The 13,062-nt window shown below is 38.1% G+C and overlaps 1 protein-coding gene across 2 annotated transcripts; it reads right to left on the reverse strand.

Moving 5' to 3' along the window:
* Nucleotides 1–1,966: 1,966 nt before the first annotated feature.
* On the reverse strand, nt 1,967–8,904 carry LOC110446978 (carbonic anhydrase 2-like). Of its 2 annotated transcripts, none has more exons than XM_021492340.1 (7): nt 8,701–8,904; nt 6,469–6,630; nt 4,999–5,174; nt 4,742–4,840; nt 4,183–4,261; nt 3,610–3,746; nt 1,967–2,438 (listed from the first exon to the last, which is right to left on the reverse strand). In XM_021492340.1, the coding sequence occupies exons 1-7, from the start codon at nt 8,861–8,863 to the stop codon at nt 2,319–2,321; spliced, it is 936 nt and encodes a 311-aa protein (XP_021348015.1). In that variant the 5' UTR covers nt 8,864–8,904; the 3' UTR covers nt 1,967–2,318. The 2 variants fall into 2 exon arrangements, with proteins under 2 accessions (XP_021348015.1, XP_021348024.1); XM_021492349.1 differs by lacking the exon at nt 8,701–8,904 and adding an exon at nt 7,522–7,605.
* Nucleotides 8,905–13,062: the final 4,158 nt, after the last annotated feature.

Raw genomic sequence — 13,062 nt, forward strand, 5'->3', positions numbered from 1 at the left:
GTAACGTCCCATAGTAAAATGCCATGTTAATATGAAATTTCATTAGTGCTTTATCACAAACTAAATCATACTACAACGAAAAAAATAATTAAGTATCAACAAATTTAAGAGATAAGTAGCAATTGGAAATCAAAGCGCATTTTTTGTATGATTCGAAAAAAATGTTCTAGCGAAAATTTGTAATATATTAATTATGACGATCAAGAGAGTTTGTTTGAAACAATATTTACCCGTGAAACATGATGGGTTTTTTTTTTATGAAAAGACGATGAGATAAAATCATTTCTCTATAGTTTAACTGATTACAGTAGTGAAAAATTATAGCATAGCACGTCTTTGTTGAAATCGGAAACATCTTGAAATCTTCGAATATTGATGTTTTTAGAATAACAATCAGAAGTTTTATAATTTTTATCAATTTGAGCATATGGTAGCCAGTCTAGTTAGCTATTAAAATTGTACTTGATAAAATACTTAAAATATGCATTCATGTGTGACGTTCATCATATGTGTTAACTCTTAACTTACATCAGATATTGCTAATTTTGTCTTCAGGATCAAACAGCCATGCCGGACATTTCACTGTGAGGTAGTGTTTGTCCCATTGTCGTAACTGTGAAGATGACATTCTGAATCCGACCAACTTGAATGAGTTGTGTTGAATGACGGTATGTTCAACAATGGAGTGTCATATTCCGTCTTACACCTATGGAAACCATAAAACGATCTTTTATTTGGCCCATAATCACTGTTGAGGTAAAAAGGACTTAACGGCGAAAAATCTGAACATAAAAAATGCTACTTGCTTGGGTCTTTTAATAAATAAATCTCTATTCCATTTTAACTGTGTATGGCCCAGCGTCCGTCGTCCGTCAACTTTTCCCTTTAAAACGCTACTAGTCCTTAACTGCTTAGAGGATTTTGACCAAATTTGGCCTGGAGCATCATTGGCCAAAGGGATCTCAGTTTTGTATAAACGGAGGATATGATCCCGCTGGGGGCAGAGGGAAGGGCCAAATAGGGGGAAAACAGGTAAATCTTTAAAAATCTTCTTCTTCTCAACCAATAGAAGGTTTTGACCAAATTTGTTCTAGAGCCTCTTTAGACAAAGGAGCCTCAAGTTTGTATAAACGGAGGGTGTGGCCTCTCTGTGGGCAGAGGGGCGGGGCCCAATAGGGGAAATAGATAAAAAAAAATTGTCCTACTAAACAAGTGAAGGGATTTAAACCAAATGCTGTCTGAAGCATGCTTTGGGACAAAAGAATCAATTTTGTATAAACTGAGGTATGTGGGCCCCTTTTTTGGGGCAGATGGGTAGGGCCCATTAGGCGAAATAGAGGAAAACATTAAAGATCCTTTTTCTTTTGTACCGATGGAGGGATTTTGACCAAATTTCGTCTGGAGCTTCATTGGCCAAAGGAGCCTCAATTTTGTATAAACTGAGGCGTGTGGCCCCATTCTTTGGGGCAGATAGGTGGGGCCCATTAGGGGAAATAGAGAAGACTTGTTCTAGAGAATCTTCGGCCAAAGGAAATTTAATATTTATAAATGGAAGATGTGCCCCCCCCCAGGTGCAGAGGAGTGGGGCCCAATAGGGGAAATAGAGAAAAATATTTTCCCTTCTGTACAAATGAAGGGATTTAAACCAAATGTGGTCTGAAGCATGCTTAGGGGGGAAACAAATCTGTTTAATTTGTATAAAAAACTTGAAACTCATTTTCTTGGTGTCTTTCCCATCAAAACAGATTTATATGTAGTTCTTCTTGCAGCTTTGTTTATTGAACTCCTTTGATAAACCTGTATGGTTAAATTGAAAAATAAAATACCAGGTGAGCTATTAGAGCCAATGGGCCTCTTGTATTGGTTCAATGTACCATTTTCGTAGGAACTGCAGTACTATAGTTTTTCTCTTAATATTGTTATGACTCCAACAGGGTTTTCTTTTTTTTAAATTTTATTTCTGGATTGTAGAAGTGCAACACAAAATGTAAAAAAAAAACATACAGAGACGGAATATCAAGGTACTTATACATGAAACAGTCAGTTGCGGATATTCCATCAAAGAGAATGAACACATACACCATGTATGCAACACATTGAAAGGACCATGTCTCGTTTAGTCCACTGGTAAAAAGTACTTTTTTATTCAAGGAAAATACCACATGCTAAAACCTTATGACACATGTAGCACCAGTCCGGGTTGATGCCACTAGAATGGTACCCGCTCCACTGATAATTGACAAATATATTTAGCAAAGCGGATGACGTCACAATAAAGAGGACAAATATTCCCGAGCCTTTTTCCATGGTAAATTAAACTAAAAATTCTTCTTCAGACCGGTTACATCTCTACGTTGAACAGGACGGACATTTCCAAATACACTGAGGGCCACACTTCCTTCCTCATCCGTTTCCATGTTCTGCAAGATTTTAAACGACTGGAAAAAGAAGAGAAAATTAGTTTAGCTAGACACATAAAAAAGACAAGAAATCCTTGAAGGATAGTGGCGCCCGCTATCGTACCATCATTTTCTGCATGTGTCTATTGTTTTTGCTTTGTTAAAAATATATGATAAAAACGAAATTACATCATAGCGCTAGCTGTAATTATTTGTATTCTGAGCACACAGTATGTTGAGTTTTATTTGATAAATATTTAATGTCCATTTAAACTGTTGAATTAGAACATTACAAAAAATCAAACGTTAAGCGAGACAATAATTGATATAAGGTTTGTGGTGCGGTGCGGTGCGTTGCGTTTCAAAGAAGCTTCAAGGATGTGACCATTGTGTGATGCGGTCTGCTGCGTCATGAAGCTTCTACGGTGTTGAAACAGGCAGGTTGATTTCGAAGCTAATTTTAAATTATTAAATTTAATATTGTTTTAGTGACTATATGATATGCATCACTGACAGAAGTTTCAATATGAAATAAAAACTACAGATTGTTTATAGTAATGTTACAGCGTATGTTTATATTATATACAGGTTACTGAGACATGTAAGGGTACAGCGTATGTTTATATTATATACAGGTTACTGAGACATGTAAGGGTACATTCAATACAAAAATAATCTATAAGATCTGTATATGGTACGTTTTATCTTCTTCATGTTTCCTTTGAATCATCTAAATTTACAGTTATCAATATTTTCTACTGTGCAGCCATATGGATATTGCTTTAAGGGAGAAGGCGAACTTCAAATTTTATAACATGTGTCTAATCCCTTTTGTATTTTTTGCAAAATATGTTTAAATCAAAATAAGGTTTGTTTTGGTTGGTGTTCTACGTCATATTAACAGCTAAGGCCATTTACAGACGTGCCAAATTCTGGAGGGAAACTGGAGTGCCCGGAGAAAAATCAGTGACCTGAGGACATTACCTGGCGACAGCCCCAGGTAGACATCGATCCAACAACCTAGTGGTTGAGGGTTAGTGCTAGTAGATGGTCAGACGCCTTAATTAACCACTCGGCCACCATGACCCCAAAACCATAAGGCGGTGCGATTATACAAAATAAAACAGCCGTTGACGCTGTTGCTGGTGTTGATATCACGGTTTCAATAAGACTCATTTATCTGTTGAATATAAGCATAATAATGTGTTACCTTACGGCAGATGGTGATGGGCGTCTCAAACAAGATCCATCGGACAATTTCACTACACGGTGGCGTGGTCAACGACCCTCGATAGGTGTAGTAACGTCTGTTGGGATAGAGGCGGACGGGGTTTATGTAACCTTGTTCTGTAAATCAACAAAAGTAAATTGTTCAATCATGTGTTCTCCAAAGGAAGCAAACAACTTATCAAGTTTCATAAAATAAGATTCTTGAATTCTTCCTTTCACGACAAAGAATCGATCCAATCGCTTATTTATGTACATTAACGTAAAACAAGCTGCCGTCCCATTGGATTTAAATTTAGAAACGCTGTAAGACTACATATATATATATATATATTTATATACATTTTATTAATCACTTTAAAGCACGTGAAAATGTATCTAGGCACCTGCCCAATCACGTGGGTTTTATCCAGGTTTCCTCCCATATGAAACTCTTGCGCGTACAAGAGTGATTAATGTAAGATAACAAAGAACTTGTTTCACATCTGTTGTAAAATAAATAAAGTTTTTTTTTGACTGATTGATTTAGAATATTATCTAGAGCTTAGGTACTCACTGGTTTCGTCTACATCCTTGATACGAGATACGTATTGCTGAATGATTCTATCCGTTTCTCCTTGGCAGTCTTCTATCACCTTTACAAGGTAAAAGGAGCTTTGTCAAATTACGTAACTTTCTTTTTCAACGAGTGATGAGTGTAATATTTATCAAGATTTCGTCAAACGTTGCTTCCCTTTAACTTTAACTCAAGCCCTAGTTTAATAATAATAATGACATACATTTGATATAGCGCCCTATCTAGCTAACATCCGCCACTCTAAAGCGCTTTACAGTACATAGATATACAATTAACACAATTAGCATATACATTAATCAATACAATTTTTGAAGAATTCGCATGAGCTACCTTTTCAAGCGCTAACTACTAGTCCTATACCACCTAGTCTAGTCGAAAACAACCGTTTTGCGCACTATTTTGAAATAGTGCGGGCTTGCTTTTGGATTCAAAAATTAATGAAGTGGACGGCGAAAAGGATTTGATTTGCTTTCTTTAATGTTTATTTATTGTTAAAAGATTAAGGAACACGACATCTAAATGCTAAATAGCAACACACATTGAAGAAAAGAGCGACGACTGCAAGTCCATTGGGATCCCGTAGCGCGGCCGATAGAGTAGGTGTGTGTCCATCTCTCTTCCAGTGGACAAGGTGAACCTAGTGATTAAATTACAAAAGAAATATTTTGACAAATACGAATATCTAGCTATTTTAAAACTCACTTTGGAAAAAAAGAGACATAGGGCGAATACAGATTTAACCAGCAATTGGTGAAAGTTTGACTGGGCGAGCTGCTCACGGTATACGGTAGTTACCTCTCCAGAAATATTCGCGTGGTTCGATAGTATGTGCTCTGGGCCATTATTACTGCTAGCACCAATATGGAAATGGAGATCACAAAAGACAAAATCATTCGGTACAAGCTCTGGTACGTTCTTCAGAATGAGTTCGTTGTTAGATCCAGTGTCTGGTATGAATTGAGGAGCGTGCCCTGCAATATAGGTCCGAATAAGGAGTTTAAAATATGATAAATAAATACACGTAATTATTACATAAACGTAACATATTTGGTGAATATGTCATATATTGTGACGTCATAAAAGACTAATGAAAATGCGATGTTATTTTATATGATAGCTGCTATAGAAAAGACTTTACATTACAACTATCGCACGATAGTAGGATATGACGTGAGATCGAGACGACGGGAAAATTCATGTGAACAAATAATTCACAGCTGAATTCTACGGATGTGTTCTTTTGTTAGTAACATAACATGATGTCACAGAAATGACGAAGATTTTGGCAAGATCTCATATGAACTGCTGATGAATAAAAACCTCTAAATGAAATTGTCTGTTCATCTATCAAATTTAGAACCCTGTGTAGAGTTTCAGAGTTGCGACTGGTTGCCGAGGGGAAAAAGAGGCGGCCCAGAAAAAGAGTGGTAGACGAAGGCACCGTCTCGCACCAATCTGATCTCAGAAATGGTGACAGCGTCTGGGTAAAAAATGCGGATTCCGGGTACAGTGAAACAACAAAAGGATACTCTTCGTACCCAAACGTATTATGGTAATGACATTGCTGGATCGGATACCGTCTCCGAGGACACATATCTTGTTGCAAAAAGTGTAGGGAAAAGTCACAAATACATGTATAACTAAGCCAAAAGGGTGAAAAAGAGTTGAAAATTAAATAAATCCGTGCTGAGCTCTTATTTCATATCATTAAACAAAGAATCAAATGAAATTTCAGCAAATAATATAGATATATCAGCTGCTACATATAGTAGATTATATAAAGAAACTATAAATATGTGACGTAGAGAACTGATATAATGGAATGAAATACCGGTAAAAATTTGAGGAAATAAATCCAGCACGTGTTAGTTGTATGAAATGAAACACTGAATTGTGACTGCAAGGCGGTAACATTTCGCGAGGTTTTTTTTCCGCTATATTCGCGTTTTAAGTAAAACCCGAGCATTCTAAACACAAGCGAATTAGCACACCACTGACGTTATGGAGAGGTAACGGTATTGCTACCCGATCGGAACATAACTGAATACAAATACGTGAATTTAAAGTACATTTTAATTAACTCGAGTAGACGAAAGTTCACTAAATATATTCCTATATGAGGAGACATGTGTGTACAGCGAAATGTATCCCCCGCGAAAATTTCCGGAAACGAAAACGCGAATACTGAACCTGCGAATTTAAACCGCTATTCATTATTGAATAAAACCTGTAGAAATAATCTCTTTGGCAAGAGCAACTTATTACCGTTATTCCTGAACACGCCCATTATTGGATGCGTTCGGTTGTAAGACAGGTCTGTAATCGGTATTCTCTTTGCCGTATTGGTTGTGATCATGACAGGGCTTTGTTGACTTCCAGTTTTGCATGAAGTGATCATTTTATTAAATGATCCCCATCTGCTAGGACCTTAAACAGAAAATAAACAAATTCTTCTATATTTTACCAATATACACAACAGTACAAAATGAGACATTTATGAATTTATGAAGGATATTCATATAAACACATTATATGGGTGGTGACAGGATCCCATCAACAGCAGGTGTATCAAATGGCAAGGCAAGGCAATGAATTTGATCAATTCAGTCTTTAATGAGATCGTTTGATATGACGTTTTCACCTCAAATCCGTTGAAAGGTTTTATTTCTTTCCTATGTGCTGTTTTACAGTTCCCCGATAAGAGATATTTTTGACTAAAGATTGTTCCAACACCAGGCTCCTACATATACACTGATTCTAAGACGTTTTGAAACGCGAAATCCGAGTTGTTTACAATGAAATATATTCGCAAAAGCTATACAGGTATGATTTAAAGTTCAGGTAGAGAACAAGTAGACGTAGAAAACATTTAAATGTTAATAACCTCAGGTTGGAAGAAATAGTAAACAAACAAGTTAATATTTTCAACAATGCAATAAAACGATCTCTAAATATACTTGATATATAGTGATTAATGGGCGTTTTTAGTCTACAGTTCATAAACAAGATGGCTGACAACACAAGTGGGAACGTGGTCATGGTGCGAAGCCATTACCTTGTCTGCAATTGACAACAATTGTCATTCATCATATGCATTGCTACACATAAATCAAAACGTGTTCCCGTTTGTATTCAAACCATACATTTCAAAACTACTGGCAAAACAGACATGAGAATATACATCCTACGATAAAAGTAATTAAAATAGGTTATATTGTGTACGCGGGTGCAGTTGAGAATACGTGTGTATGTGAACGTGTCTTTGTAGCCGTCATTTCTATGTTAAAAAATGAAAGCAAGAATGCAACATGACCACACCGGTAATCGAACCCAGCACCTTCGAGCTCTTAACCGACCGTCAACCTATGAACAGTCACCCATCCATGACGTCCTCAAACTTCCCTCCATTTTCTTAATGTTAGCCCCCGAAGACAACACTATTTAAAACCCAAGTTCATATATCTTCTTGCCAAAAACACGCTACTACAGACAATAGTTGATTACAGTCACCACTGTCCTGACCTGATTCCAAACACACGCTACTACAGACAATAGTTGATTACAGTCACCACTGTCGTGACCTGATACCAAACACACGCTACTTCAGACAATAGTTGATTACAGTCACCACTGTCCTGACCTGATACCAAACACACAACTACAGACAATAGTTGATTACAGTCACCACTGTCCTGACCTGATTCCAAACCTGAGACCTCTGAACCCTAGACGGACTCTTTAACCAATTGAGTAGTCCGGGTTACCTCTAGCCATGACACCAGACATTTAACCAATTGAGTAGTCCGGGTTACCTCTAGCCATGACACCAGACATTTAAACAGATTGATCCCACATCAGACATCTATTTTTCAAAGTGTCGAAGTCTGGTGTCATGGCCAGAGAAATCTCTAGCTACTAATTGAGCTATCTGAAATGCGACAGTTACCCGGCCTAGTCCTGCTACATTAGCATTTGTTAACTGACTTATCAGTAGATATTTACTATTATTTGCTACGATGCATCGAGTTACTACATTTTACACAGGTGCTTCCTTTGCCATACTTGATACTCTATGAGTTACGCTCACTTTCGCTCTCGGCATCCCTGAAATATGTCATAGCAAAATTGAAGGCACGCGGCTAGTTATTGGATTGGTCTCATGTAAAAAACCCACACTAAATACCTGTCCTTTGAAGGTTACAAAGGGGGCACCTGACTACAATTCCAGTCATTTACCGTAAGGCGACTGGGAGATTCTTTTGATGTACATCAAAGGATCAAATTAGTCTTCTTGTCTTATCCACAATGATCCTTCGAATATGCTCTGACTTATTCCAGGAGTGTAGAGAACTTTTGTAAGCGTAACCCCTGGAGTATCAAGGATGTTCCTTTTTATGTTTTTCTAGTATCATTTCATTTTAAGTAGCTTAACAAGGGCGTATTCATTTTTGTAGCAGGAGTACAACAAATCAATTCAGTAAAAAAAAATGAACATACCGTGATTTGACGCCTGGTCATAACTAAATCCCAGACAATGTAAAAGCTGGGACAAGATGACCATCAGGTGTAGAAGTGTGGTAACCATGGTGAAAGGTGTCGTCTGTCTGCCGTTGACAACACCGCTACTCATCTTCCTTGTCGGAGACGTTCTAGTTGGCATATGTATGTAGTCGGCACTGTTCACACCTAGCGAAAGCAGACGTGCTTTGATAGAAACATTGAAGGCATTTCGAGTGCATATAGTAAATGTGCTTATTCGCGCTCTTTACGGCTTACATAACACTAGTAAAAACAAGTTTACTTCTGTGCTGATTGAATATTTAAGAAAAAAGTCCTTAATCTGTATGCTACATGTTATTTGATTGGTTCGTATTTTAGGTCATATACATGCACAGATAAAAGTAAGACGTCTCTTTATCTAAGACATCGCGCGTCAGCACTGACTTTTTTGAAAAACGTTGACAAACTTGTTTTTCGAAATTCGATAAACAATAAGTGTTTTGTAGGTTAGGTTTATATTAAAATGGAATCACCAGTTATTATTGTATGCCACTGCAACCAACCTTTTCGAAGCCTTGTTTGGAGAAACTTGGTTACGGATATTTAGAATAGAAACTTAAGATGAAAGATAATATCTGGACTTTCTTCTGGTATGATTTATATAAGTTACTAGTTTAAAGATGATGTACTGCTGCGGTAACATGTTGTAAATCTGAAACGTTATATAGACCGGATTTTAAGATAGTCTTTCTTCTGGTATGATTCATATAAGTTACTAGTTTAAAGATGATGTACTGCTGCGGTAACATGTTGTAAATCTGAAACGTTATATAGACCGGATTTTAATCTGGTCTTTATTCTGACATTGCTCACAAAAAATACTAGTTTAAAGATAATTTATCTGCTGCGGTCACATATGTTGTACATTTGAAACGTTATATAGAAAGTATTTTATAGACATCTTTCGTTTCTGCTACTTTCTATCTATACGTAATATTAAGGATTAACTGTGCTGTGCAGTCTAGTTCTACTGTGCTGTGCAGTCTAGTTCTACTGTGATGTGAATGCTAGTTCTACTGTGCTGTGCAGGCTAGTTCTACTGTGATGTGCAGTCTAGTTCTACTGTGTAATATTAAGGATTAACTGTGCTGTGCAGTCAAGTTCTACTGTGCTGTGCAGTCAAGTTCTACTGTGCTGTGCAGTCTAGTTCTACTGTGATGTGCAGTCTAATTCTACTGTGCTGTGCAGTCTAGTTCTACTGTGCTGTGAATGTTGGTTCTACTGTGCTGTGCAGTCAAGTTCTACTGTGTTGTGCAGTCTAGTTCTACTTTGTTTTGCAGTCTAGTTCTACTGTGATTTGCAGTCTAGTTCTACTGTGTCTTGCAGTCTAGTTCTACTGTGCTGCGCAGTCTAGTTCTACTGCACTGTGCAGTCTAGTTCTACTTTGTTTTGCAGTCTAGTTCTACTGTGCGGTGCAGTCTAGTTCTACTGTGATTTGCAGTCTAGTTCTACTGTGTCTTGCAGTCTAGTTCTACTGTGCGGTGCAGTCTAGTTCTACTGTGCGGTGCAGTCTAGTTCTACTGTGCTATGCAGTCTAGTTCGACTGTGCTGTGCAGTCTAGTTGTACTGCACTGTGCAGTCTAGTTCTAATGTGCTGTGAAGTCTAGTTCTACGGTCTGTGCAGTCTAGTTCTACTATGTTGTGCAGTCTAGTTCTACTTTGCTGTGCAGTCTAGTTCTACTATGTTGTGCAGTCTAGTTCTACTATGCTGCGCAGTCTGGTTCTACTGTACTGTGCAGTCAAGTTCTACTGTGCTGTGCAGTATAGTTCTACTGTGCTGTGCAGTCTGGTTCTACTGTTCTGTGCAGTCTAGTTCTACTTTGCTGTGCAGTCTAGTTCTACTATACTGTGCAGTCTAGTTCTACTTTGTTTTGCAGTCTAGTTCTACTGTGTCTTGCAGTCTAGTTCTACTGTGTCTTGCAGTCTAGTTCTACTGTGTCTTGCAGTCTAGTTCTACTGTGCTTTGCAGTCTAGTTCTACTGTGCTATGCAGTCTAGTTCGACTGTGCTGTGCAGTCTAGTACTACTATGCTGTGCAGTCTGGTTCTACTGTTCTGTGCAGTCTAGTTCTACTATGCTCTGCAGTCTAGTTCTACTGTGCGGTGCAGTCTAGTTCTACTGTGCGGTGCAGTCTAGTTCTACTGTGCTTTGCAGTCTAGTTCTACTGTGTCTTGCAGTCTAGTTCTACTGTGTCTTGCAGTCTAGTTCTACTGTGCTATGCAGTCTAGTTCTACTGTGATGTGTAGTCTAGTTCTACTGTGCTGTGCACTCTAGTTCTTTTGTTCTGGTTACACGGTTACTACAGATGTTTCATTATACATCGTATTTCTAGCGATTGATATACATGTTTATGTTGTGCAGTCTAGTTCTACTATGCTTTGCAGTCTAGTTCTACTGTGTCTTGCAGTCTAGTTCTACTGTGTCTTGCAGTCTAGTTCTACTGTGTTGGGCAGTCAAGTTCTACTGTGCTATGCAGTCTAGTTCTACTGTGCTATGCAGTCTAGTTCGACTGTGCTGTGCAGGCTAGTTCTACTGTGTTGTGCAATCTAGTTCTACTGTGCTGTGAAGTCAAGTTCTACTATGCTGTGCAGTATAGTTCTACTGTGCTGTGCAGTGTAGTTCTACTGTGATGTGCAGTCTAATTCTACTGTGCTGTGCAGTCTTGTGCTGTGCAGTCTAGTTCTCCTGTCCTGTGAAGTCTAGTTCTACTGTCTGTGCCGTCTAGTTCTACTGTGCTGTGCAGTGTAGTTCTACTGTGATGTGCAGTCTAATTCTACTGTGCTGTGCAGTCTTGTGCTGTGCAGTCTAGTTCTGCTGTGTTTTGCAGTCTAGTTCTATTGTGTTGTGCAGTCTAGTTCTACTATGTTGTGCAGTCTAGTTCTACTATGTTGTGCAGTCTAGTTCTACTATACTGTGCAGTCTAGTTCTACTGCACTGTGCAGTCTAGTTCTACTTTGTTTTGCAGTCTAGTTCTACTGTGCTCTGCAGTCTAGTTCTACTGTGATTTGCAGTCTAGTTCTACTGTGATTTGCAGTCTAGTTCTACTGTGCGGTGCAGTCTAGTTCTACTGTGATGTGTAGTCTAGTTCTACTGTGTTGTGCAATCTAGTTCTACTGTGCTGTGAAGGCTAGTTCTTCTGTGCTGTGCAGTCTAGTTCGACTGTGCTGTGCAGTCTAGTTCTACTGTGTTGTGCAGTCAAGTTCTACTGTGCTATGCAGTCTAGTTCTACTGTGCTGTGCAGTCTAGTTCTACTGTACTGTTCAGTCAAGTTCTACTGTGCTGTGAAGGCTAGTTCTACTGTGTTGTGCAGTCTAGTTCTACTGTGCTGTGCAGTCTAGTTCTACTGTCTGTGCAGTCTAGTTCTACTGTACTGTGCAGTCAAGTTCTACTGTGCTGTGAAGGCTAGTTCTACTGTGCTGTGCAGTCTAGTTCTACTGTGTTGTGCAGTCTAGTTCTACTGTGTTGTGCAGTCTAGTTCTACTGTCTGTGCAGTCTAGTTCTACTGTGCTGTGCACTCTAGTTCTTTTGTTCTGGTTACACGGTTACTACAGATGTTTCATTATACATCGTATTTCTAGCGATTGATATACATGTTTATAGGCTTTATTTATTTTACAACAACTATGTAACACCTTTTTTTTAACTTTTATTAATCACTCGTGTTAGCCCGGATGTTAGCGCGAGGGGTCTTACATAATTAGTGAGGGTGGAAACTGGAGTATCCAGAGAAAAATCACGTGGGCGGGCAGGTGACCCCAAAATTGTCCACGCCCGATCGGGGAATCGAACTCCGGCACCTGGTAAATGGCTGCGGCATCCGACCACGACAACTGGGACATCACTTTATCATTGGTCAGTACATAATTTGATGATATAACGATCAATTGTCAATTCATCTCGATAATCACGAGAATTGGCTCGGATCCAATATTGATAGTAAAATGATTGGTATGTTGCGTTAGCATAATAATGAAATTTACAATGTAAGAAATAATACGTACTCTCTTTTGTATATATTGCTCTCCTTATTTATGCAAATAACTTTTTTTGGCGAGGATACAAATAATTATATGTTAAATGTTTATCAACAACAACATATATATATATATATATAATGTAAATGTAAAACATAGGCCTACCTGAAGGTATATATATATATATATATAATGTAAATGTAAAACATAGGCCTACCTGAAGGTATATATATATAAAATGTAAATGTAAAACATAGGCCTATCTGAACGTATATATATATAATGTAAATGTAAAACATAGGCCTACCTGAAGGTATATATATATA

The sequence above is a fragment of the Mizuhopecten yessoensis genome, unplaced genomic scaffold (genome assembly GCF_002113885.1).
Source record: "Mizuhopecten yessoensis strain PY_sf001 unplaced genomic scaffold, ASM211388v2 scaffold371, whole genome shotgun sequence".
Classification (NCBI taxonomy): Eukaryota; Metazoa; Mollusca; class Bivalvia; order Pectinida; family Pectinidae; genus Mizuhopecten; species Mizuhopecten yessoensis.